Source organism: Hippocampus bargibanti, linkage group LG01 (genome assembly GCF_051943395.1).
Source record: "Hippocampus bargibanti isolate YZ-2025 linkage group LG01, ASM5194339v1, whole genome shotgun sequence".
NCBI lineage: Eukaryota > Metazoa > Chordata > Actinopteri > Syngnathiformes > Syngnathidae > Hippocampus > Hippocampus bargibanti.
This window is the reverse complement of record NC_142734.1, coordinates 17,462,346-17,486,436: the sequence shown is the minus strand read 5'-3', so window position 1 is coordinate 17,486,436 and position 24,091 is coordinate 17,462,346. Positions and strand designations below refer to the sequence as shown.

At 42.6% G+C, this 24,091-nt stretch overlaps 2 protein-coding genes across 16 annotated transcripts in view; one reads left to right on the top strand and one right to left on the bottom strand.

Moving 5' to 3' along the window:
* Positions 1-11,027, top strand: part of filip1l (filamin A interacting protein 1 like) — a 43,573-nt gene extending 32,546 nt beyond the window's left edge. For both annotated transcript variants that reach the window (XM_089001101.1, XM_089001095.1), the window contains exons 5-6: positions 3,865-6,604; positions 10,491-11,027. In XM_089001101.1, the coding sequence (XP_088857227.1) occupies positions 3,865-6,604; positions 10,491-10,709 (2,959 nt within the window). In that variant the 3' untranslated portion in view covers positions 10,710-11,027. The remainder of the gene's footprint in view (positions 1-3,864; positions 6,605-10,490) is intronic.
* ect2l (epithelial cell transforming 2 like) lies at positions 853-21,234 on the bottom strand. Of its 14 annotated transcripts, XR_016115578.1 has the most exons (23): positions 20,560-21,234; positions 17,875-17,987; positions 17,629-17,794; positions 17,088-17,343; positions 16,828-16,999; positions 15,808-15,946; positions 15,566-15,731; positions 15,342-15,470; positions 14,893-15,273; positions 14,722-14,825; positions 14,399-14,509; positions 14,235-14,321; positions 13,955-14,064; positions 13,735-13,882; positions 13,104-13,177; positions 12,845-13,001; positions 12,718-12,783; positions 12,552-12,640; positions 12,186-12,355; positions 11,956-12,116; positions 10,495-10,650; positions 2,967-3,061; positions 853-2,751 (listed from the first exon to the last, which is right to left on the bottom strand). XR_016115578.1 is itself a non-coding variant. In XM_089001145.1 (22 exons), exons 1-21 carry the CDS (start codon positions 20,632-20,634, stop codon positions 11,986-11,988), a joined length of 2,766 nt encoding a protein of 921 aa, XP_088857271.1. In that variant the 5' UTR covers positions 20,635-21,230; the 3' UTR covers positions 7,576-10,650; positions 11,956-11,985. The 14 variants fall into 14 exon arrangements, 11 of the variants coding, with proteins under 11 accessions (XP_088857271.1, XP_088857334.1, XP_088857236.1 ...); XR_016115579.1 differs by lacking the exon at positions 2,967-3,061; XR_016115581.1 differs by lacking the exons at positions 853-2,751; positions 2,967-3,061 and having other exon boundaries at positions 7,576-10,650; positions 11,956-12,108; positions 14,893-15,102; positions 15,181-15,273; positions 20,560-21,233.
* Between the last annotated feature and the right edge of the window lie 2,857 nt (positions 21,235-24,091).

Sequence of the window (24,091 nt, the reverse complement as noted above, 5' to 3'; positions counted from 1 at the left end):
GCATACATTTCCTTAAAAGGTCCCTGCAGTAAAAAGGGGTCTTCCTTGTCTTCCTTCCCACTGTCTGCAGAGTTGCACCTTCTGAAAGTGCAACATTGACTTCTGCCTTTTGACAAGACCGCACACGTCACCCATTATTCTGGTGCTTTGGTAACTACATCTTAACTCTATAAAGGCTTTGTTGGAAGAGGCATTTATCATTTCTAAGAAAAAAGAAACATCAGTGGTGAAAAGAGGAGGAAGTTGGGAATTAAAGAGACAGAAAGAGAGTCATTTGGCTTTGATTAAAGGAGGATGTCATGCACGGTAGATATTGTCTGTTTCATAATGTGCAACATGCATGAGCAGGCAGGTGAGATGACATGACTACCAAGACTCCGCGTTGGGCTTTTTTTCGTCTGGCTGTCTGATCTTACAGCTGTGGGGTGTTCACATAGTGAATGGAAACTCACGAAATCAAGTACTTGTGTACATTGTAACTAAAGACAGATACCACACCATTTTGGCAGTTTATTTTGACACCACCACACTGAAAAGAAATGTGAAAAAAACACTGGACAGTCAACATTTTGAGTTTGACATCATTTTTCTCCCTTCAATATTTTGAATCATACATACCGTATTTTTCGGATTATAAGTCGCAGTTGTTTTCATAGTTTGGTCGGGGGTGCGACTTATAAATCGGAGCGACTTATATATGTTTTTTTTATTACTGTATATCATTTCACATGTTATTTTCACATTAAACCGCAAGAGCGCGCTCTAGGCCTGCGCTGATATTGTGGTGTTGAAACATCATTGTAAATTTCTCCACTGTGAGACTAATAAAGGCAAATCCAATCCAATCCAATCCAATCCATCTGTGAGCCGTCAAAATCTGTGAGCGCAGAGACAGTAGCCTACACATTTCTATAACAGGTGTTACAGGGAAATCTGTGACCCGTCAGAATCTGTCGTCCCTGCGGTCGCGGTTTCTGGAGGGTCAGATTTTTCTGTAACACCTGTTATTTATAAACACAACTGAGAAGGGCGGAATAAAAATGGCACCAAAAAGAAAGTCATATTCTGCAGCTTACAAGCTGCCGATAGTGAAATATGCAGCCGAAAACGGCAATCGAGCAGCAGAAAGAAAGTTTGGAGTGAGCGAAAAACTTGTAAGGGACTGGCGAAAAGCAGAGGTTACACTTATTGAAATGAAGAAAACAAAAAAAGCTAATCGCGGGCGAAAAGCGAGGTGGCCGCAGTTGGAGGAACGAGTTCACGCATGGGTGCTTGAACGACGTGCTGCTGGGAGAGGTTTGTCAATGGTGCAGTTGCGTCTCCACGCCCAGGTCGTTGCCTAGGAGATGAATATAAACGGCTTTGCAGGAGGACCTTCTTGGTGTTACCGCTTCATGCAACGCAAACGCCTCTCTATCACAAAGAAATTTTCCCCAAAAATGGGACTTATCCTCCAGTGCGACCTATGTATGTTTTTTTCTTCTTAATTATGCATTTTTTTTTGGCTGGTGCGACCTATAATCCGGAGCGACGTATAATCCAAACAATACGGTACAAAAGGAGCGTGACATCGCTATTAATGGCAGTCAGCAGTGAGTTGAGAGTACAAAAAAGAGAAGTGAACCCATGACTGATGGTGGCTCTTGAAAAAGAAAAAACTCCACAGGACCCGCCAAATCCCTGCCGGATCCCCTGACAGTCATGATCAGAGTTAAAATATTGGACAGCAATAATACAAAGGCTATTTATCTTTTCTGAAGAAGACGGACAAAATGTATTCTTTTGTATTCTAATCTTGGAAACATTTAAATGAATGGAGATAAATTTAGACAAAGTATTATGACACAGAGGCATTAAATATGTAACTGGTTAAAATGCAGTGGTGGCAATAGTATTCAAACACAAGTAAATGTTCAAATACTTCTGTTGGAAAATACTCACATGCACAGATCCAAATTTGTAACTGATATAAAGCACAGAATTTCTGAAATGTAACAAAGTGAAAATGACTTTACCATCGGTGAACTGTCTACCATCAGTTACAATATAAATTTGGATAATTTAGCACAAGACAACCAAAAAACCCAAAATACTAAACACTTTCTCTCTTTTATTAACTATCACAGTACTCATCCTAAGAAGAGGAAAAGCGATGTGATGGCGAAAGCTTTTATGCCACTGCAAACACAAATTGTGAATAGACTCACAATTTAAAAAAAATGCTAAAATAACAAAAGATCGCAACTGCAAAAAAATGTTCAGTTAAACACAGCCATTGATGGGGAATAATGTGTATAAATGTCTCCACTGCGAGACGAAAAAAGGGACATCCAATCCAATTACTCTATTGTGGTCAATCTTGCCTTATTCACTCACCAGAGATAGGTTCAAGTAAGTATTTGTACCTTGTTTCTTCTCACCACTGTTAAATGCAAAAAAAAATGTGGCATTATGTATGCACTAGGCGCACTGCCTAGTGCGCACATGCACCCCAGTGAGCAAGAACACCCCCTTCTTGTAAGTGCGTGCAATGCAAAGCTCCATATAAGGCCATGTTGATGATGTCATGGTCCAAAGGCAAAGTGAGCAGAGCACATCCTTTATTGTTTGGTCTGGCTGTAGGAATGCGACTCAGCGTGCGGGGCGCACGATGCATATTAAAATAACTCCTGACTGTGACACCGGGAACACTTTGCTGCAGGTAGGCTTGCTGAACTTGATCCAAATTCTCGAGACTTTAGCAGCTCTCGGCTGTTTGGCACATACAGATCATACGTCAGGTCAAGATTGAAGTATTGGAGTATTTTGTTTGAATTGTGTTTTGTATGAATTGAGTAATTCTGTGAAAAATAATTACAAGCAGAAGTAAAATTCTACAACTAAATTCCTGAATAAATGCAACAGTTAGATATAAATGAGAATGAAACGATTAAACATTTTTGCAATAATTTAACATATTCAGAGACCTTGACTAATATGGGTTAAAATTCGAGGAGTTCAGCGTTTGACTCTCCACCGGAACATCTCAGAGTAGATTTCACTTCTTCTCGGTCGCTTACATCTGCAAAACATGCATGTTCACTTTTGGATTTTGGATTGGATTTGCCTTTATTAGTCTCGCAATGGAGACATTTACATTTCACAGCAGCAAAGTGATGAAAGGAATGAAAGTAGAAAAACAACATTTTAAGAGTAAATAGTAAAGATGGTTTAAGAAATTACTTTGACTCATACAAATTGAAATTATGATGTCATATTGTGAAAAGATAAAAGATTTGTGACTTTTCTCATTTCTGTTGTGAACTGTAGTGCCTTTATAGTATGAAGTAAATGGTGAGGTGTGGGACACATTTGGATCTGTTGTCTGACTGTTTGTGGAAAAGAATGAGAGAAACACAAAACACCTCTTCTGAAGGAAACACATTTAAAACAGATTCCTCGATCTTTTAAAATAGAGACTCAAATGTTCAGAATAGTTAACTCCATCTACCAAGTAAAAACAGCTGTTTATTGCAACTATAATGAAACAGTTTATTCGGATTTTCTGGGGGGTGCTGTTTGACAAATCACTGCCTTACTTAGGCACAATCAATGCACAAACTCAGACTGTGATTTAGAAAGGATGTATTTTGTGGAAATCAGGGATGGTTATCTCATTATGCTATGTGTCAAATTATCTGTATTACTGTTGCATATAGGCATGCCGCCGAGACTTGCCATAATGGAAATGCAAAGCCACAGTTGATTTTTTCCAAAAACATGGATGAGTGGAATTATATCGCTTAGTGAAAATGTGGCTTTTAGGGAAAGTCTATTCATTTTCTAAGTGCTTGAAGATAAAATGTTTGACATCCTCTCTTTCAGACTGAAGCTGTTAATTGATCAAGAAAAGGCCTTCCAAGAACGAAAAGACCAAGAGAACAATAAAAAGGTCACAAGTCTGAAAGATGAATTGAAAAAGGTCAAATCCTTTGCGTTGATGGTGGTAGATAAACAGCAGCATCTAAACGAGCAGCTGAATCAACAGACAGTCGAGGTCCAACAGCTGAACACCACCACTTCACAGGTTCGGGAGGAGCTGAACTTGGCCAACAAGAACCTACAGGAAGAAGAAGAGAAGGTGTGCCGCCTGAAAGCGGAACTACGTGACTGCATTAGTCGACACAATCAGGAGCAGGAAGCCGCTATGGCTAAGCTGACAAGCGAAGATGCACAGAATCAGCAGCTGCGTCAGCGGTTGTCCACTCTAAGCAGACAGCTTGACGAGCTGGAGGATACCAACAAGACGCTGCGAAGAGCCGAGGAGGAGCTGCAGGAACTGAAAGACAAAATCAACCGCGGTGAATGTGGAAACTCCAGCTTTATGTCCGAGCTGGAAGAGCTACGAAAAAGAGTGCTTGAAATGGAGGGAAAGGATGAAGAACTGATTCGAATGGAGGACCACTGTAGAGAGCTGAACAGGAAACTGGAAACAGAATCCAGTCAAAGTTACGGTTTGAAGGCTGAAGTTGACAAACTGAATCTCAGAATTACGGACCTAGAAAGACTAGAGGATGCATTTAGTGAGAGTAAACAGGAGTGCACCTCACTAAAAAGTAACCTTGAGAGGGAAAAAACTGTGTCAAAGGCTCTCTCTGGGCAACTGGAAGCTTTGAAAGCTCAAGTTAAAGAGCTGGAGCGTGCTGAGGGTCAGCTTGAAAAGTCAGAGTTGACATTGAAAGAGGACCTCACCAAATTAAAAACACTGACAGTCATGTTGGTTGATGAGAGGAAGGCCATGGCAGAGAAATTGAAGCAGATGGAGAACAAGGTAGAAAACAGCAACGGCAAACTTCAGGTGGAACAGGAGAAGGTTACTTCAGTCACAGAAAAGCTCATTGAGGAGAGCAAGAAAGCTTTGAAATCAAAGGCTGATTTGGAACAGAAGATGTGTGAGGCCAAGAAGGAACGGGATGACCTAAAGTGCAAAGTAAGGGCAGAGGAGGAGAAGAACTGTGATCTGGAGTCAAAAATCAATCTGATGAAAAAAAGGTTACATTCACTGGAGACTATAGAAAGAGACTACCGAAAGAGCAAAGTTAAAGAGGAGCACGTGAAAGCACCCCTCGCGAACCGCTTCCAACAAGAGGACAACAAAGTCAAAGACTTGACCCAGGAGGTTGAGCGACTCAGACGCAAACTCAAAGACATTAACGTTGTCGATAGTGACCTGTTGAAAACAGAGGAGCTGGAATCCTTGGAGATGAGATTCACAAACGAGCAGGAAAAAGCAAAGGCTTTGATGAAGGAGCTGGAAATGTCCAGGAAAGAACTTTCCACATACCAGTTGGCTGAGAAGAACGAGACCAACCAAGAGCATGTTTTGTTCAAACGTCTGAAGGACGAGGAAGCAAGGTCAAGTCATTTGGCAGAGGAGGTTACAGCCCTTAAAGAAAAGATCCACAAATACATGGGACAAGAGGAATCCATATGCCGCATGAAGACCGACCACACCTCTCTGCGAAGAAAACTCAACCAACAAGAAGTCAGAAACAAGGAACTGGCCAGAGAGATGGAAACGCTCACGCGGGAACTTGAACGTTATCGAAGATTTAGCAAAAGTTTGCGGCCTGGCATGAATGGAAGGCGTTTTTCAGATTTGCACCTTGCCACCAAAGAGGTCCAGACCGAGCCTCATGACCTCTTGACAGCGGTCCCATTAGAGCAAGTCATGCTTAATGGGAATCTGTGTGATGAGAGAAAATCTGGGGACAATGAGATTTACAACAAATGTTACCCCTCTCTCGTAAATGACATCAATAACCTCAATAACAACAACCAGAGAAGAGTCCCTGGTGCGAAATGCAATACGGGCCCAACCCAGTTGAATGGCAAACTGCCACAACGGCCGAATAGTAACCATGTACAGGCTGGAGACGTGGTATTGACCCACAATCGTGGCCAGCCGCTTCAAATTAAAGTGACCCCTGAGCACAGACACAACATGGCGACCCTTGAGATCACCAGCCCTACTGCAGAGAACACAACGTCCTTCACCAGCACTGCCATCATACCCACAAGCGGAGGCCCGCCCAAACAGAGAATCACCATCATTCAGAACTCACCTATTTCCCCAACTGCGAAATGCAGACATTCTCCAATTTCAGACAAGTGTTGCCCCCCAGATAGGGTGCGCTCTCCTCTCCCTATGTCGTCACATTCGAGAGCTCTGACCCCTGACCCATGCAACTCACTGACCCCCGACAGAGCCCTGTCTCCGATCCAAATTGTTTCCGTCACAACAGGCACCCCTGACCGTGATGTCTCAGCTAAGCCGGTGGAGATTTCCGAAGGGCACGCCATCTTCCGCGTGAGTCCCGAGCGCCAGAATGGCTGGCAGGTGCAGCGGTCCAACAGCTCTGGACCAAACATCATCACCACTGAGGACAACAAAATCCACATTCACTTAGGGGGTCACTTCATTCAGCGTGTCCGCTCGCCAGCTCTGCAGGAGCACAGGATCCCCAATGGCAGCATTGGAACGCCCAAAAGCAAGAACAAAGTCACTAGTAGCATCATGATTAAGCCTTCCGCCACCCAAACCCAACGGCCATCACAGATTACAGTAAGTAATGTTTACGACTGACCCTTTTGCCACCCCTCAACCCTCCACATAAGAAATTCGATACAAACCCCGAACCTGAACCATTTACATGTGTCTTCCCCTCAGAGGTAGTAAGCTCAGAACTGGAACTTTTGATAGTGTTTGATTTGCTGTGCTCTGTCCCGTTTGTGTTGCCTCAGTTGGACTAATGAGAGTGCACATACTGTGTTGCAATTTACATCAATGTACACTGTGTCTGAGTTCGTTCCTGAAAATTAAAGCTATTGGACTGTAGTTTGTCATCCATGCTAACATGCCTCGTTTATTCATTGTTTTCAGCATGTTTCAGTTGTGTGTAATTAAAACAAAACAAAAAGTTGTTCTGTTTTTTTATGTGAATGTGAAATGCACATAAAACATTTGGCATAACAGTTTTGAAAAAAAACAGTGAAACAAAAAGACAGCTAAGTATAGCAGACAAAATGGACAGTGTGGCTCATCAGCCCAGACCTGTGACAGTAAGGCCAAGATTAAATCAGCCATTAAATTGAACAAATGCAACAGTCAGCCTCACAGCTGTAGAAATTGTATCATTTGAAGCTGTAGGCAGAAAGATATGATGCATGCTGAATAAGATGCTATTCATTTGGGCAAGGCCTGAGAAAATTGAGCAGCTGGGTCTGCTGCCTGTGTTTCACTTTGGATTGAATGTGGTACAGAAACGTTTCTCAACAGCTACCCCGAAACATCCTGAATTTCCAGAACAGATGACGGTAACCGTGGTGATCATTCGGCACAATAAAAATGGATGATAACACTGGTCCATGGGCTTTCTCCAAACAATCCGCATCACATTAAAGTGGACATGCAGAATGTGGCCGCTTTCCTGCACCAGCGCCAAAACAAAACAAAGCTTCTGTTTGGTTGCTACAAGAACAGCGGGAGGAAGCAGAGCGGCTGCTGCAGCAATGATATGCCTAAGAAGAAAATAGAATCCCACAAATCAACTTTGCTGCTGTGAAATGTAAATTTCTCCACTGTGAGACTAATAAAGGCAAATCCAATCCAATCCAAGTATTGACACTTATCTTGGTCACTTAGAGGCAACACAATTTGCAATTCACTTTACTGAGAGGTTGCAGACCCTATGTGAACCAAATGTAGGGTCAGTCCCACTTTGACTCAGCTGTACATAAAATATCAGTCAAGCAGGAAAAGTCAGAACGAGGACATAACATATGCCTAGCATAGTTATGCTATGCTATCCACTATGAGCTTTTTGAAGAAAGTAGTGTGTTGACATCATGTTTTTTGTGGTCTAACATACTATGTTCAAACTACATAGACATTATGTTCAATTGCAGAGGACAAAGAATAAGATTCAACAAACAAAACTAGTCATTGTATGCATCACCGTTTGCATGAAGTCATCAGACTGTGTAGCCATCATTTAAGCGTGCGTGCATTGGGGGAGTCATGAACTTTGGTTAAGTCAAAACAATTCAGTAAAATACATATAGCATGGTTCTTTCCAGTAAAGTGACTGCCCAATAAATTGAAAAAGACATGAAAATGTTTTGAACCAAAGTCACTACATTTTTTTAATCCACATCCTTCTTTTTCAGCCTGTACAATTTGATTTTGATTGACATACTTTAGTCCACATTTTCATTGTGGTTGCAGCAAAATGAAACTCATGAACATCAGCTGGTTTAGGATCAACATTGTTTTTGCCCATTTTCTGGCAAACATTTTCTTTCCAGTCAAACATAAACTATAGTCACTGCTAAACTACATAATGACAACGTCACTGGTGGAATATCTTTTGTGAAATTTATGCAATGTCACTAAACGGAAGAATACTGCTAGCGAAGTGAGGGAATCTCTCGGTTTGTATATCCTACAATGGCTTTAAATATGGATCCAAGCACATGTAAGACAATGGACAAAATAATGTATAACTTTGTACGGAAAAATAAAACTCATTATATAAGAAACTCAGTCATATCCAGGACGTTAAAGGAGGGAGGCCTAAATTTTTTGGACTTTACTTCTCTAAACTATACGTTTAAGATTAACTGGCTGCGTAATTATCTGTGTAGCCCTGATGCAACCTGGAATTTCATTCCAAAATCCATGTTTTCCCGACTTGGTGGTCTGTCTTTCTTGCTGAAATGTAATTATAAGGTTGAAAAATTGCCTGTTAACCTATCAAATTTTTCTTTTTCTTTCTCTCCACATTCATGTATGATCTGGAATAACTGTCATATTTTGTACAAAAACAAATCACTGTTTTCGTCGAGATGGATTGACTTGGGTATCATTTATGTAAAGCAACTTTTTAACACAAACAATGTTTTAATGAACTATACTGAGTTTCTCAATACGCATCAAATCCCTGTGACCCCTAAGGACTTTGCCATCGTTATGGATGCCATCCCAAGTGGTATCATAAGCCTGTTCAAGGGTCACTCCGCTACTCCCGACAGACCACCGCCAATTCCAGTGACAGAAACCGCCCTGGGGAAACTGTTTCTCATCAATTGCTCGAAATCGGAACCGTGCAATTAGACATTTGTTTCAAAAATCCTTTGTGACGGTCCCCTACATTGTTCATCACTGGAGAACGTATGTCCCAAATATCCCATGGGAAAAGGTTTGGACCCTGCCATTTAATTTTTCATCACAAACAAACAAAGAGAAATAACCTACAAACTCTTGCACCGTTGCTATCCTGTTAAACATAAGATACGGTCCTTACAGGATATATCTTGTGCATTTTGTGAAGCTGAGCCTGAAACTGCAACTCACCTCTTCTGGGCTTGTCCCGAAACTACTCGCTTCTGGAAACACTTTGTCAAATATGTTCAATGTAAAATCACTTCTCCGTTCATATTTCATTACAAAGACATGTTGTTTGGATATTACAACAAGACCAACGATAAATATTTTATTATTAATGTATTAGTTTTCCTTGCCAAACACCGAATTCATAAATCAAAATTTTGTGATATTTCAAAATGAAATGAAACTATCAGAAAACAATTCAACCATCTGCCGACCCAAACGCTATCAAAACACATGATTTGTTGATGAAATATTGCATAGGATGAAGTGCTTGCCAAATCATCTGGTGTTCCCCCCCTCTTTTTTTGTCAATTTCACTATGTTGTGCAGACTCAATGAAATGTTAAAACCCCTGGCACCCCCCCCCCCTGCTCTCTCTCTCTTTCTCTTCTTTCTTCTATTTTTACTTCTCTCCTCTTTTTCCTTCTTGTATAATGATTATTTGTCAGGAACTCTTATTTCCTGTGCGATCAGGTACTGTCTCTTACGCGATTATGTCACCTAATAAATGTTGCCAACTGTTTACAAAATGTTAAGTATGCAGAAAGATCTGTTGAGACACACCTCTGATTTACTACTAGAAGCTCCACGAGCTATTCAGAACCAAATGGTTTTGGCTACTTTTGTTGTGTTTTGTTTGCAGTGTTGTTTGCTTGTTTGTTTCTATTACGTCGTATGTTTGCATGCTATTTGAATTAAAAAAATAAATTAAAAAAATCCTCAATTCAATTCTCACACCATAAAGCCTGTAATCAGAACTTGCACTGTTTTTTAATGAAAATGTTTCCCAGCTACTCCGACAACCCACGGCGCAAAATTACGACTCAAAACTGTTTTCTGCTTGGAAAATGCGTGCGCAGGCTTAATGTATGCATCCGTTTTTTTTTCAAACCCTGAAAATAATAAAATATATTAAAAATAAAAAATTATGCAATGTGTTTGGCTCCACCTAAAGGTTGCTTCGAGTTTTAATCCAATCCAACTGCAACGTTTCTTGAGCTGGCAAACCCAACCTCTCTGGCAAACCCAAACTCTCTGTCTCCTCTCTGTGTTCCTCCAGATACCTCAAGAAGCATTCCGACGTGCTGGGCCGACCCGGATCCCAAAACCGAAGGGCTCCACGTGTGTAAAAGGGACAAGCAGCAATGGCACGCTGCAGAATGGTAGCCAGTCACTGCAAACTCCTCTAAGTAGTGGCAAAGACCAGGCTGTGCACACGTCTGCAGTACACAGAACCAACATCAACAACAACCCGAACCTCGCCAACCGCAGACTTTAGTAAAATGTCATGAATAAATTTGAGGTGAATGACATTGTGATCTACAGGAGGTCACTTTGCATTCAGCAACCACAACAGAGTAGCGACTTTAGTTTCGTTCATGTCAACATCACAGTAACCCAGGTGAAGTGTATTTGAAAGGCTGCTTGATAATGATGTATGTTGTGTATTTTCTTTTAGGAGTTTGGAAAAATAGACATGAAAGAAAGACCGGAAACTCGCTTTTTTATGATAAATCGCCTAAATGTGAAAAACTGATGATGACATGTAGCTGCATCAGACTACCTAACAGTTTTTCCCCCAAAATTTTGGTTCAATAAAGACCTTTTATATAAGAACATAGACGCCTCAAGTTGATTTTGATCATAAATTCTACATCTGGATTTACATATGATAAAGTACAGTGGCTTTAAAATGAGTTCCCCATATTTTTCACATTTTACGGAACAGTCTATTTCTGCATGGAATACATTCATCAAGGGTTGTGAATACTTATATATAAGATGGTTTATTAGTTTTTTTAAAGTCCCAATACATTTGAAAAACAAGGGAAAACATTTACTGTCATTGTGAATTATGTGTAGAATTTTGGGGGGGATCATCCGTAACTGAACAAAACGTGGAAACATGATGATTTTTGTTTAATAAAACTAACAGCAAACATGCACTTTAGCTCATTTGCTGCCATTCCCAAATTTATTTGTGAATTGAAAATATGACATAGAGCGCCATTCCTGAATTTGTTCGGGTTTTGGTTTTTCTTGCGGGGAGTGCTGATAAAGTGCCGGCCAGACGTTTTGACCTTTTCCCTTCCACGAGGGGGCAGCATTTCCCTTTTTTTCATCTATGCGAAATTTACAGCTTCAGCTGTTGTTAAACCGCTATACTGTATAAACCAATATTTAGGTATTGCAGTGTATTTTGGACATCTGCCCTCATGTCAATCTCATATAACTTTAGACCCAAATAATTTAAGAATTAACTATTTTTTTCCGATAAAAGAAGAGAAGCTAAGGTTTCTTACGCTGCATTGAATGTTTATGTAGTCCTAAAACTCAATATTCTGTGGGCCCTGGAATTTGAGTGAAAATGACAAAAATCATGGCTCTGGAGTGGACACATTTTTGCACGTCTGGCAGTGAATGAGTTAATGTTATCAATTTAAAAAGTAGGTAGTCATGATCTTTTTTTGGGGGGGTGGGGGGTGATTCCCAAACACAACGAGTGCAACTTATTATTCAACCACCTGCTGTATTTGATCAGCAATGTCTGCAGATCACGTGGATGTCAGAGTTGTTTGCATGGCACTACTCAGCGCGCACAAGAAGTGATCCATCTCCTGGCCTCGCTCTGTGGCACAAATCCATGAGCGAGAGGAACCATCCAAGATGAAGGCGTGCTTCACATCTAAGGAAATATAAAGCAGCTGAACAAAGGAGAGCAATGTGTAAATTGTCTCTGTGGTTGACAACTTACGTGATTGTACGATCTTCCTGACAGTCAGAGTGTCGAGCGGCAAACAGGTGAGGAACGTGTGTGTGCTCCTGTGCGCCACCACGAAAGGTGTATGTTTCTTCTGCCTCCGTGTCAACATCAAAACATCAGTGAACAGGAAGAGGCTGACATCTGCCACGTGCTCGTAGGTTCTAATCAAACATGAGCCGCACATCACTTAAAAACAGGTGATTTTAACATCTGCAGCAGCAGCACTGACACTTGAGGCACAAACTGCCATGACACACTTGCCCTACATCATACGACACAATTCATGTTTTCAAAATGTGAATCAATATTATCTGAGGAGAAATGCTAATTATTAGAAACATTCTCTTAATTTGACACCTGGGAGAGTCTGGTATGTGATCATTGGGGCTGTGGAGTAAATCAGCATCTTGACGGATGATCAGCTGCCGGTTTACCCCTTTGAGACTCTGCATGCACACATACGCAAACATGTCAAAGCGGTTGTGTGCATAACGTTCAACAAGAGACACTAATATAGTTCTACCGGACAGCCTTGGATCATCTGCTGGGTTTCCTCCAACAGCCGATCTCTTTCACAGTTCTGTTTTAGCTGAAATGAGACAAAATATATTGCTTTCATTGTTTTGACAACAGTGTGTGAGCCATTCTACCTTTTGGATGAACTGTGTGTATCGTTGCAACGTGCTGAGGGCGGAGGAGACTTGAGTGTGATCAGGGTGACTGACATGTGTGTGCAAAGTCAGAGCTTGCAGTAAGGTTGTGTACTCTTGGATTCGCCACACTGGGCATAGCAGCAGCTCCTGTAAACTTTAGGAGAAGGCCCGCACATGGATACCAACAAACGTCCGCACACAAAGGAATGTGTGTCAACATCCCAGTTCGATGGAGCATAAGCGCACACAAGGTTACCTCAGCATGTGGGTTGCAAGAGTTCGGTCAGTTCTCTTCAGGAAAGCTCGAAATGCCGGCTTTGCATCTCTGCACTGACACACATAAAGAACTTTTGTAATTATAACCACAGACAAACAATACTTCCACATACCCATTTGCATTTGCATAAAAAACGCTACCTTGTCAAAGATAATGAACCACTGCTTTGGTTGCTTCAGTTAACTAATTCACTGCTATTCCAAAATGTATTCAGGAATTGAAAAGCATGAGGTGGAGCGCCTTTCCCAAATTAGTTTCGTTTTAGATTTTTTTCAGGGGGTCGGGGGAGTCAGGCCTTTGGCTATTTTTTTCCCTCCCATGAGGTGGCAGCATGTGCCTTTTGTACAGTCATTACATTTCTGGTGATATAGAAAAGTACAGCACCACATTGATTTCACTCACTGCATTGAGTGAATGAGAGATCCAACATAGAATTAGAATTATAAAGCCTTTTATAGTCCCACAATGGGGAAATGTTCAAACTACATGATTTGATATGTAACTGTATTGAGTCAACATAAGGTGGTTGTGCTATTTACAATTCAGAGTTCAGGGTTTTTATCACGAGTGAGGGGTTGTATTAAATCTCTGTGGTCATTCAAGTCGTTACCTTGTCAATGGCACTGAGAGCAGTTGTGTAGTTGTTGAGATAGTTTGTGTACACTCTGAGGTGTGCGCACAGTTTCAGGCACACATCCCCAACGCACTGCTCTGCACCCCAGTGCTGCAATCGAGCATCTAAAGCTGCCTTGAACTCCCTGCGACCAGCAAGCAGGTGAAAGATGAGACAAAAACTAAACAAGAAAGTGATGTGTATGGGTCGTGTTTACCTGTTGAGGTCCAGTATTTTTGCAACGGGGCTCAGGATGATAAGCATGTCGGCTAAACTGAGAATGGCCCTGTCGGAGTTGAGGGCTGCTGTGAGAGGATCTTGGTATGCCTTTAGCAAAGAGGTCAGGGGAAAATGAACCAATAAAGTTGCCGCATAACAACAACATGAATGGTGCATCAATAGCAGCACGATACAACATAACCACCAAACAATTCAACAAAAACATGGAACAGGATGCATAAACAAAGTGATACTGTCATCCGCAATCACCGACACACCTTCACAACAGAGCTCAGTCTGCTGATGTATAGAACTTCACTTTGTTGCAATTCTCTGGCGATGACACCTCTCCAGTCCATCTGCGACTGAAAGAAGATGCAAGATAAGATGAGAACTTGGCTGTTCTCTGGCAGAGGGAGAGAACACTCTGAGCATATCACACCTGAGGAAGTCCAGAAATCAGAGATACATTGGAAAGTAGGCTTTCTTCTCTCGCCTCCTTCTCATCACTCCATTTCATCAGGAAGGCAGCAAGAAATTCAAACGGTCTCGTCTGAAGATGCAAGAACAGTGACAACCGGTCAATTAGTCGGCTATACTATTCCACAATGACCTCTCAGGCTTGATGTCTACTCGTCGCTAATGAGCTTTCACAAAAAAGAAAAGCCAGAGAAGGATTTTTGGTCCATGCTGTAAACTACATTAAAATCTGTCCCCCTGCTGGTTTTGTGATCATTGAACGGAACAGCAACAAGTCCTATTTACCTCTGCTTGTTTGCTGAGAACAGTGAGTCCTTCAGTGAGCGCCAGACTTAGGTCTTCGGACAAACATAGATCCTCAAGACAGACTCTCTCCCACAGAGAATGAGCTGAGGAGTAACCAGAGTTTACAAAAGGGCAAAGTTCCCACAAGCTCCAAAGATGTGAGACACCCACCCAAAGCTCTGCCGCGAGCTTGTAGGCCAACTTGCTTAAGGTGGAACTCCAGACAGTTTTTCATCTCCACCAAAGTTTCCTCAATCCACTGGGCCTGCCTGCACCAAACCATCAGGACTGGCTGATAAATGTAATGAAGGGCCGGGCCTCCCGGTTGTGGGTCAGAGATCCCGATGGCACCGATACTTCCATCAGACCAATCGCTAAGGACTACAGATGGGTCACAACACACCGATGTTTTGTATTTAATTTTGAATTGAAATGTCTTAATTATACGATATGACTCACTATGTTGAAAACTTCCAGTGGCGAGACCCATCGGTGCCCAAACATTCAGCCCAGTAAGATCAGCCAGCTTATGTATGAGCGCCACACCTGAGGCTGAGAGAGCACAAGAGTTAAGCCGCAGCCCTGCTTGTAAGTCCCAGTGAGAAATAGCCATCACCCACTCGATGCCGCACACGGTGAGAAAATGTCGATCCGACCACCTTGCTCGGCGGGGACCACCAAGGTGGACAGTTTTTCCCAGAAATCTCGGTGAGCCTGGATGAGTATGGTGCTCTCTGATAAGCAGATGTCTGCAGGAATAAAATATGTTGGGGAAAATAAACAAACAAACAAACAAACAAACAAACAAACAAACAAAGAAATAGGATAGCCTGTTTCTTCTCACTGTGAAAGAGATGAATTTCTTCTGTTCCCCCTGGCGCTAAAAGGCCAAGCCTTTTAAAAGTGCGGTCAGAAACAGCCTCCTCAACCTGGGACAACAGTGCCAAGAGAGTCCCTCGGTGGTCATAGAGGACAACAATCACATCTGCCTTGGCACCACTCAGCACCAGCTACGACACATACAGAAAATTACCTTGATTGCTACCATTGTGATTTAATTACCTCTGCTTCAACCAGAATGATTACCTCATAAGCAGGAATTTTATTGGAGACCAACAACAAGCAGTTTGCCGGATGCCTGTAGATGTTGGAGGGTTGTCGCGGTGAAGGTCTGAAGACGTATTTGGACAGTGGCCCGCTCGTGGACAGTGGCTCGCTCGCTCTGCTTGAAAAATTGCAAACAACAGCTTTGCTTAAGACCAGTTAACTCATTCACTGCCATTCCCGAATTTATTCGGGGATTGAAAAGCATAATGTGGAGCGCCATTCCTGAATATTCGTATGGCAGTGAATGAGTTAACAAGATTGAGGAATGGTCACCATGAACTTTGTGCACGAGGACACAGTCACTTTGGAACAGGAAAATGGTTTACTAATTACACCAGTGACAATAATAAGCAGTATTGAAAATTGATGACAAGATGAAAAAAAATAATATTACCAAGAATTAACTCATTCACTTCCATTCCCAAATTTATTCGGGTATTGAAAAGGATGATGTGGAGCACCATTCCCGAATTTGTTCGGGTTTTGGTTTTTCTTGCGATAAAGCGCCGGCCAGACCTCTGGCAATGTTTTTTTCCCCTTCCACAAGAATTTCCCCTTTTTCCATGTTAGCACTTTGTTCCAGCTTCAGCTGTTGTGAAAGCACTATATAAACCAATGTGTATGTATTGCATTGTATTTTGGACAACCACCCTCATTTCAACTCATATAACTCCAGACCCATATAATTTAGGAATTAACTCTTTTTTTCTGATGAAAGAAGAGAGACTAAGGTTTCTTACGCTGCATTGAATGTTTATATAGTCCGAAAACTTAATATTCTGTGGATCCTGCCATTTGAGTGAAAATAACAAAAACCCTGGCACTGGAGTGGACACATTTATGCACATCGTCTGGCAGTGAATGAGTTAAACAACTTAACAACATGAACTGGTTTCCAGCCAATCAAAATGGGCACAGAGACGAACAATCATCTGTACTCATATGTTTATTGAAGAAATTATATGAGCTTTCCAGAGTGTTGTTTGATGCATTTCTCACCTACTGGAGCTGTGTGCCACATTTCCCTCCAAGCTCAGGCCACTGCTTATGCCGAGACTCAAATCAGGGGATCTAGAGGTCTTGAACAGGGTCTCAAGGGTGGTTGCTCCGCCTCCAGAGTCACCTAACTTTGTGCTGGTGCTCCAGGCTTTTCTGGTTCTTAGTGCTATTCCTGCAGTAACAATAACAACAGCAAAAACAACATATGCTACATTTGCTACTTTTTTGTTTTTACTTGACTCTTCATTGTTTTGACTCACTCTTTTCCTCATTGATCTTTGTTTTGATCATCTGCCTGATGATTCTTTCTTTCAGTTTCTCCTCTTCTTCTTCTTCCTCCCTATCATAATGTTGGCTGAGCATCCAAAAGTGTTGTGCTGCTTCATGAGGAGTCAGCCTATCCAGTGTGCTGATACAGGAGATGAAGTGGTTCTTCCAAGCGCCTAACTCCTTTTCTCCAGGCGTGTAGGGAAGAAACCAACCTTGTCGTATGCAGCGCCCCGCCCAGAGACAATCCTGAGTTTTATTTGAACCGTGATAAATACATTTACTGAGTAAATTAAATAGAGTGTCGTGAAAAAATATTTGCCCCCTTCCCAATTTCTGTTTTTTTGGCATATTTATCACGCACAAATGTTTCTTTTCATAAAACCAATTTTTATATCCATATAGAGGAAATATAAAATGCTGTCTCTAAATGTCAAATCTATTTATGAAGGCACACACACAAATATCTGTCAGGAAGGTGGCAAACACTATTTCACAGCACTGTACAACTTTGGGCGTTACAACCCTTCCCACCTGCTCTGATAGAACTCTCCAGTGCCAGCTGACTTGGGCGGCGGAGCAGAGGTCCAAGGGAGACAAGAAGGACATGATGTAAAGTGATAGGAATCGAGGCAACACCCCTGTGAAATCCACTCGAGTTGTTGGAAGTGTTTCGGTCAGCAGATCTCTACAGTACCTGCTTGGGTGATTGACATACTGTACTTCAGTGGATGGTGTTTTGAAATGTCAATTTTTCACAATGGGATGAGGGGGCTTCACCTGAGTTGAGCCTTGGTGCATCGCGTGAGCATGGAATGCAGCATGTGTTTCCTCTGTTGATCAGTCCAGAGATCAAACCAATGCCGCACTAGGTTGATCCTCTCTTCAAATAACTGATAGGGAACAAAGATCAGTACTGGTCCCTCTAGCAAGGTTAAATGCTAGCTAGCTGATTGACAAAATAAATCTGACTTTAACACTCATTCTGACCCAACCATTTATTTGCACACCGTCCTAACTCGGTCCTTGAATAAAAATGTGAATAAGTGGGATATAATGTGTGGATGTAGCGTCAAAGGTGTGCACCGCGGCTTCCCACGCTTGGAAAGTATAAAAGGGCAGCCGTCGCGGGACAGCAGACCAGAATCATCTCAGACTCAGACACACACACAACTTCCAGAGACCTGCTCACCATCGGACAGAGTTTCACAGCACGACTTGCTCGACTCCATGCCACGATCAAGCTCTCTCCATACCAACGACCCCAACATCATCGCCGTCCCTCTCCCTAACTCTGCCTGCATAATCCTGTGCGTCCAGTCAGACGGCATCCCTCGACCACTGGTTCCCGACTCCTTCCGGCGAAAGGTGTTCGACTCTCTGCACAGTCTCTCTCATCCTGGAATTCGTGGCACAACCAAGTTGCTGGCGAAACGGTTTTCCTGGAAGGGACTGCAGAGAGATGCGCGAGACTGGGTGCGCGGCTGTCTACGATGCCAACGCTCAAAGATCCACCGCCATACGAAGTCACCCGTGGGAATTTTTTACACGCCGGACGCCCGGTTCAGTCACGTCCACATAGATCTAGTAGGACCCCTTCCCCCCTCCCGTGGCTTCCGGTACTTGTTGACTTGCGTTGACCACTTCACCCGATGGTGCGAAGCCTTTCCCTTGCCCGACTGCGGGTCCGAAGCTGTTGTCGGTGCCTTCCTCCAACACTGGGTCGCCCAAGACCATCACCACCGATCGTGGAGCCCAGTTCGAGTCTGCACTATTTGGTAAGCTGTGCAAGTTCCTGGGATATGAACGAAAACGGACAACCGCCTACCAACCTGCTGCAAACGGCATGGCTGAGCGCCTCCATCGCCAACTGAAGGCCTCCCTGATGTCTTCCGACAATGCCGAAGATTGGGTGGATAACCTGCCTCTGGTGTTGCTGGGCATCCGCTCCACGCTAAAGCCCGACATCAACTCGACTCCAGCGGAGCTGGTATATCGCGCCAGTTTACGAATGCCTGGTGAGCTACTCAACCTGACCGACACTTCGACTGTCGACGTCAATGATCTGTTCACCCGCCTCCGGCAGTTTGTGCTGGCTCAGCGGCCCCGGCCGCCGCAAACATCGTACCAACTGACGCACATTGATCCCGCACTCCAAACGTGCACGCATGCCTTCCTGCGGTGTGATCGGGTGTGCAAGTCCCGGCAGCCCCCTTACGATGGCCCGTATCCCGTCCTCTCCCGCGGTGAGAAGACGTTCCGGATTCAAATCAACGGCCGCGAGGATACAGTCTCCATCGACCAACTCAAACAACGCAGTCGTTGAGCACACGTTGCCGTGCTCCCAAACATTGACGTCGGCCACCCCCCCAACAACGCCCCCCATGTCCGGTGATGGACATGCCTGGCCTCTCCATGTGACGAAACAACCCGGAGCGGCAGACGTGTGCACTTCCCAGAACGGCTCACCTCCTACCGGCTCTTCTGAGCAGGCCCAGCTCGTTTTTTCCTGCTTCGCCTTCCCCGGCTTCAGATCCAGGAGGGGAGCCCTGTGGCGTCACAGGTGTGCACCGCGGCTTTGATGTGAATCTCAGGCTGACACTTTTCCCATGCTTGGAAAGTATAAAAGGGCAGCCATCGCGGGACTCAGACAAACCCTCAGACAACTCCCAGAGACCTGCTCAGCATCGGACAGAGTTTCACAGCACGACTTGCTCGACTCCATGCCACGATCAAGCTCTGCGAGACATCTGTGTGTCACTTCCCTGGGAGATTTCACAACCACCATTCAACAAATAAAGATATTTGACAAACTCTTCATGGAGTCTGAAAAGGCATAACAAATCACTACAGTATTTCGGAGTGAATGATGTTATGATTTTCATTATAATTATATATTATTTTTCAAGATAAGGTGAATTGGAATTCATCCAGCTCAACAAAATCTTTTCAGGTATTTTATTTGTCATTATATAACGGAATGAAAATAAGATTCAGTATACTGTTGAATATTTGTTTTACTACTCAATTCACTCCAATATTAATTTAATTTTTTTCCGTCTCTATAATTACGAAAACAGCATCGCTTGTTGTGTTCGGTTGGTATGCTGATTTATATACGAACAGACTAATGCACATCTCTAAATTGCATTTTTATGATATGGTGAACAGGGCCGCGTTGGGTTGACACACATCCATAAATGGAAAAAAAAAAGAATATTTATGAATCTTATTAAAAAGTTTTTACATGACAAAAAAAACAGTTATAGGTGAACTGAACGACTCCAATTACGAGATTGGTTTACAGTACTCCCTTTCCTTGAAAACATAAAAATGAATACAGCAAAGCACAATGTTGGTGCATTCTTGATCGACTCATTGACCATTTTTATGAATTTTATCACAATCTGTATCCATATAGTAGAACTATAAAACTGTTTCCGTTCGTATTGCTCTGATTCTCACCTGCATGTTCTCTGCACGGTTGTTCAGCGGAGTCCAGCAGCTGAACCGAGCGCTGGAGTGACACCTTTTCTCCATGGATTTTTTTAATCCACTTGGACCCCTGACGAAGTGTGACCTACAAATGCACTATCTGTGGCTGCGGGTCGCCATGGACACACATCAACACATTCCTTCACTCATGACACTGCACTAGTTGCGACCGACATAATTACATTATATGTACGAAAAACCAGTCAGGTTGTCCTGTGGAATTCACATATTATCTTTTGAAATACCATTGCATATTTGTTGGGGGGCGTGTGAGCAAGTTTCTCATTTGTTCAATACGTTATGGTGTACTTCAGTGTTACATGCACAAGATGGCGCTGCGTGAGCGTCTGATGAAATCCAAATATGAACGCGGAACGTTGTCGTTCGTGTATTTTATTTAAAACCACTAGCAAGCAGTGACGTGCAGTCAATGGAGGCAGTGCCTCACCTGTCATCATGGAAAGCTGTCATGGAAATATCAAATGAAAAAATAAATTAAACAGTTATATGTATTTAGTGATTTGTACTTTAAAGTTCTTGTCCATTTAACTTCACCGTTTTAGGATTTTTTCCAAAATCGCTGAATTTTCACATTTACCGTTCAAATACTAAGTAGAGACGAGCAGTGAGGCACCAGCCGGCTGATCCTCACCATGGATTGCGCAATCACTATGCTTACTGTGCTGCTTGCTCTGCAGTGAGACCGCATTGCTGTCCTTCTGCATATCGCTATTAAAGCGTTCAAACACGTTTAGTATATGAACTAAATTTCTACAGTTTAGCTGGTGTATATAATGTAGTCATTGTACATTATAAACACTGTACTACAGTGTTTATTGTTTTATTTTTATCAAAACGCTGTGCGTAGGTGAGGCAAACAGTTCTCCCGCCTCATGACAGGCAGGGGGCGCTTGTGATTCCAGAGATACTTCTTACTCCACGTCTGCAGAATAATAGAATTAGAGACAGAAAGCTACAGTAAACAGTTAGCAAGTAAAGTGCAACCCTGCAGTCATTTTTTCGTGTTGCTTGGCCTCACTTTCAGAATGGAGGATTACATATCTAAATTGAAAGAATTTTCTAAACTGGACTTTCAATCGAAGCAGGAGGTAATAATTAAAGGAAGACCAACACCGGAGCTAAAAGGTTTGCTTCAGACAACGGGACACAATACTCGCTCTTTTCAGGCGGACTGGTGCACACGAAAAGGCTGGCTGGGTGGATGTCCAGCAAGAAACCGCATTTTCTGCTTTTCCTGCCTTCTGTTCTCAACTTGTGACAATGTCTGGACTCAAATGGGATATTGCGACCTGAAAAATTTACAACGGAGCCTCATCAAAAATGAGCGAAGACTCAACATCAGCATCCACAATGCTAAGGTAAAGGAGAACCGGGAGATTTTAAAAGATCTCAATGCCACCTGCTTCCTTGCCAAACAACAGCTGGCATCTCGCGGAAATGATGAAAGTAAAGGCTCTGCTCATCCTGGCAACTATGTTACATGCTTTCGCTCAGAAAGATGACAGGCTAGCGAGTCATTTTGGGACATCCACTATATTTTCTAGCCTGTGAAACAGAATACAGAACGATTTAATTGAAGCAGTTGGTGATGTCATTAGAAATTACATTAAAGAGGAGATCGGTGCAGCCCCATTTGTTGCTGTAGAAGTAGACGAGATTGTCATTCTCAGCACTGAAAACATACAGTCGGAACTGTGTTGCTTTGTGTAAGCGGGTTCGGTAAATGATACAACTTCTGGATAGAGTTGAGGTTATTAATTAGGACGGACGGCTGTGTTGGTTGGAGGGAGAAGGCAATTGACATGTGTGGCTCTCGCAGGCTCTCATCAGACTGACTTGCAGCAGCGCGCATGCTCCTTTGATCTAAAGCCAGCATCACTAGTAGAACATGCAAATACAATTTGCTCATACCATTACAGGAACAGGACTGATCAAGGACGACTTTCTTCACTGGCAGTGATCTCCGTTGAGACAGAGACTTTTAAAACTGAAGAAAGATAAGGAAGGCTTCTACAAAGAAGTTATCGATGCCTTTCTTCAGAAGGAGCGGCGCATGGACTAAAGGTAACACGATAAAAACGTTTTTTTTTAATTATTTTTTTCTATGCTACAGTTTGTATATATAAAGAATGCTGACATGAAATTTTAAACAAAATACGTTAACTGTTGCCAATCAAATGGTGAATAAACTACTCTGTAGAGTTCATGTTTATAAATCTGACTATGATAACGTCAGTGCCTCACCAGCCATGAACCTCGCCACACGTCACTTGCTAGCAGTGACGTGCGGTGAGGTTCATGGCTGGTGAGGCACTGACGTCATCATAGTCAAATTTACAAACATATTCGCTCTACAGAGTAGTTTATTCAGCATTTGATTGGCAACAGTTAACGTATTTTGTTTAAAATGTCATGTCAGCATTCTTTATATAAACTGTAGCATCGAAAAACAGAATTAAAAAAAAAACATTGTGTTACCTTTACTTATAAATGAAGTCCATGTGCCGCTCCTTCTGAAGAAAGGCATCGATAACTTCTTTGTAGAAGCCTTCCTTATCTTTCTTCAGTTTTAAAAGTATCTCTATTTCTTTCAATTTAGATATGTAATCCCCCATTCTGAAAATAAGGCCAAGCAACACAAAAAAATGACTGGATGGTTGCACTTAACTTGCTAACCGTTTACTGTCTCTTGCTCTCACTAATTTCACTAATTCTATTATTCTGCAGCCTAGGAGGCCCTAGAAGAATCTGTAATCACAAGCGCCCCCTGTCATGAGGCAGGAGAACTGTGTGCCTCACCTATGCACACAGTTTTGATAAAAAATAAACACTGTAGTACAGTGTTTATGTACAGTGACTGTACATTATATACACCAGCTAAACTGTATAAATTTAGTTCATATACTAAAAGTGTTTGAACACTTTAATTGCAATATGCAGAGGGACAGCAATGCGGTCTCACTGCAGAGCAAGCAGCCCAGTTAGCACAGTCATTGCGCAATCCATGGTGAGGCACAGCCGGCTGCTGCCTCACCGCTCGTCTCGACTTAGTATTTGAATGGTAAATGTGAAAATTCGGCGGAAAAAAAATCCAAAAATGGTGCAGTTAAATGGAAAAGAACTTTAAAGTACAAATCACTAAATAAATATAACTGTTTAATTTATTTTTTCATTTGATATTTCCATGATGACAGGTGAGGCACTGCCTCACCTGCCTCCCCTGACTGCACGCCACTGCCACCAGCATACACATTTTCCACAGTTCAAGCTCATCTCATTTTCCGTACCGCTTATTCCTTATTAGGGTCGCGGGGGTTGCTGGAGCCTATCTTAGCTGTCATCGGGCACGAGGCGGGGGACACCCTGAATTGGTTGCCAGCCAATCGTAGGGCACACAAAGACATATAACAGTCACTCTCACACTCACACCTCGGGACAATTTGGAGTGGTCAATCTGCCTGCCATGCATGTTTTTGGAGTG

Excerpts from the sequence above, each read along its gene's own strand:
- ect2l (XM_089001110.1), bottom strand. The coding sequence starts at position 20,634 with ATGGAGAAAAGGTGTCACTCCAGCGCTCGGTTCAGCTGCTGGACTCCG. Across the intron at positions 17,000-17,087 it reads AAAGATCAATGAGGAAAAGA|GAATAGCACTAAGAACCAGA; the intron begins GTGAGTCAAAAC and ends TTGTTACTGCAG. Across the intron at positions 15,947-16,827 it reads GTGGCACACAGCTCCAGTAG|CAGAGCGAGCGAGCCACTGT; the intron begins GTGAGAAATGCA and ends CAATTTTTCAAG.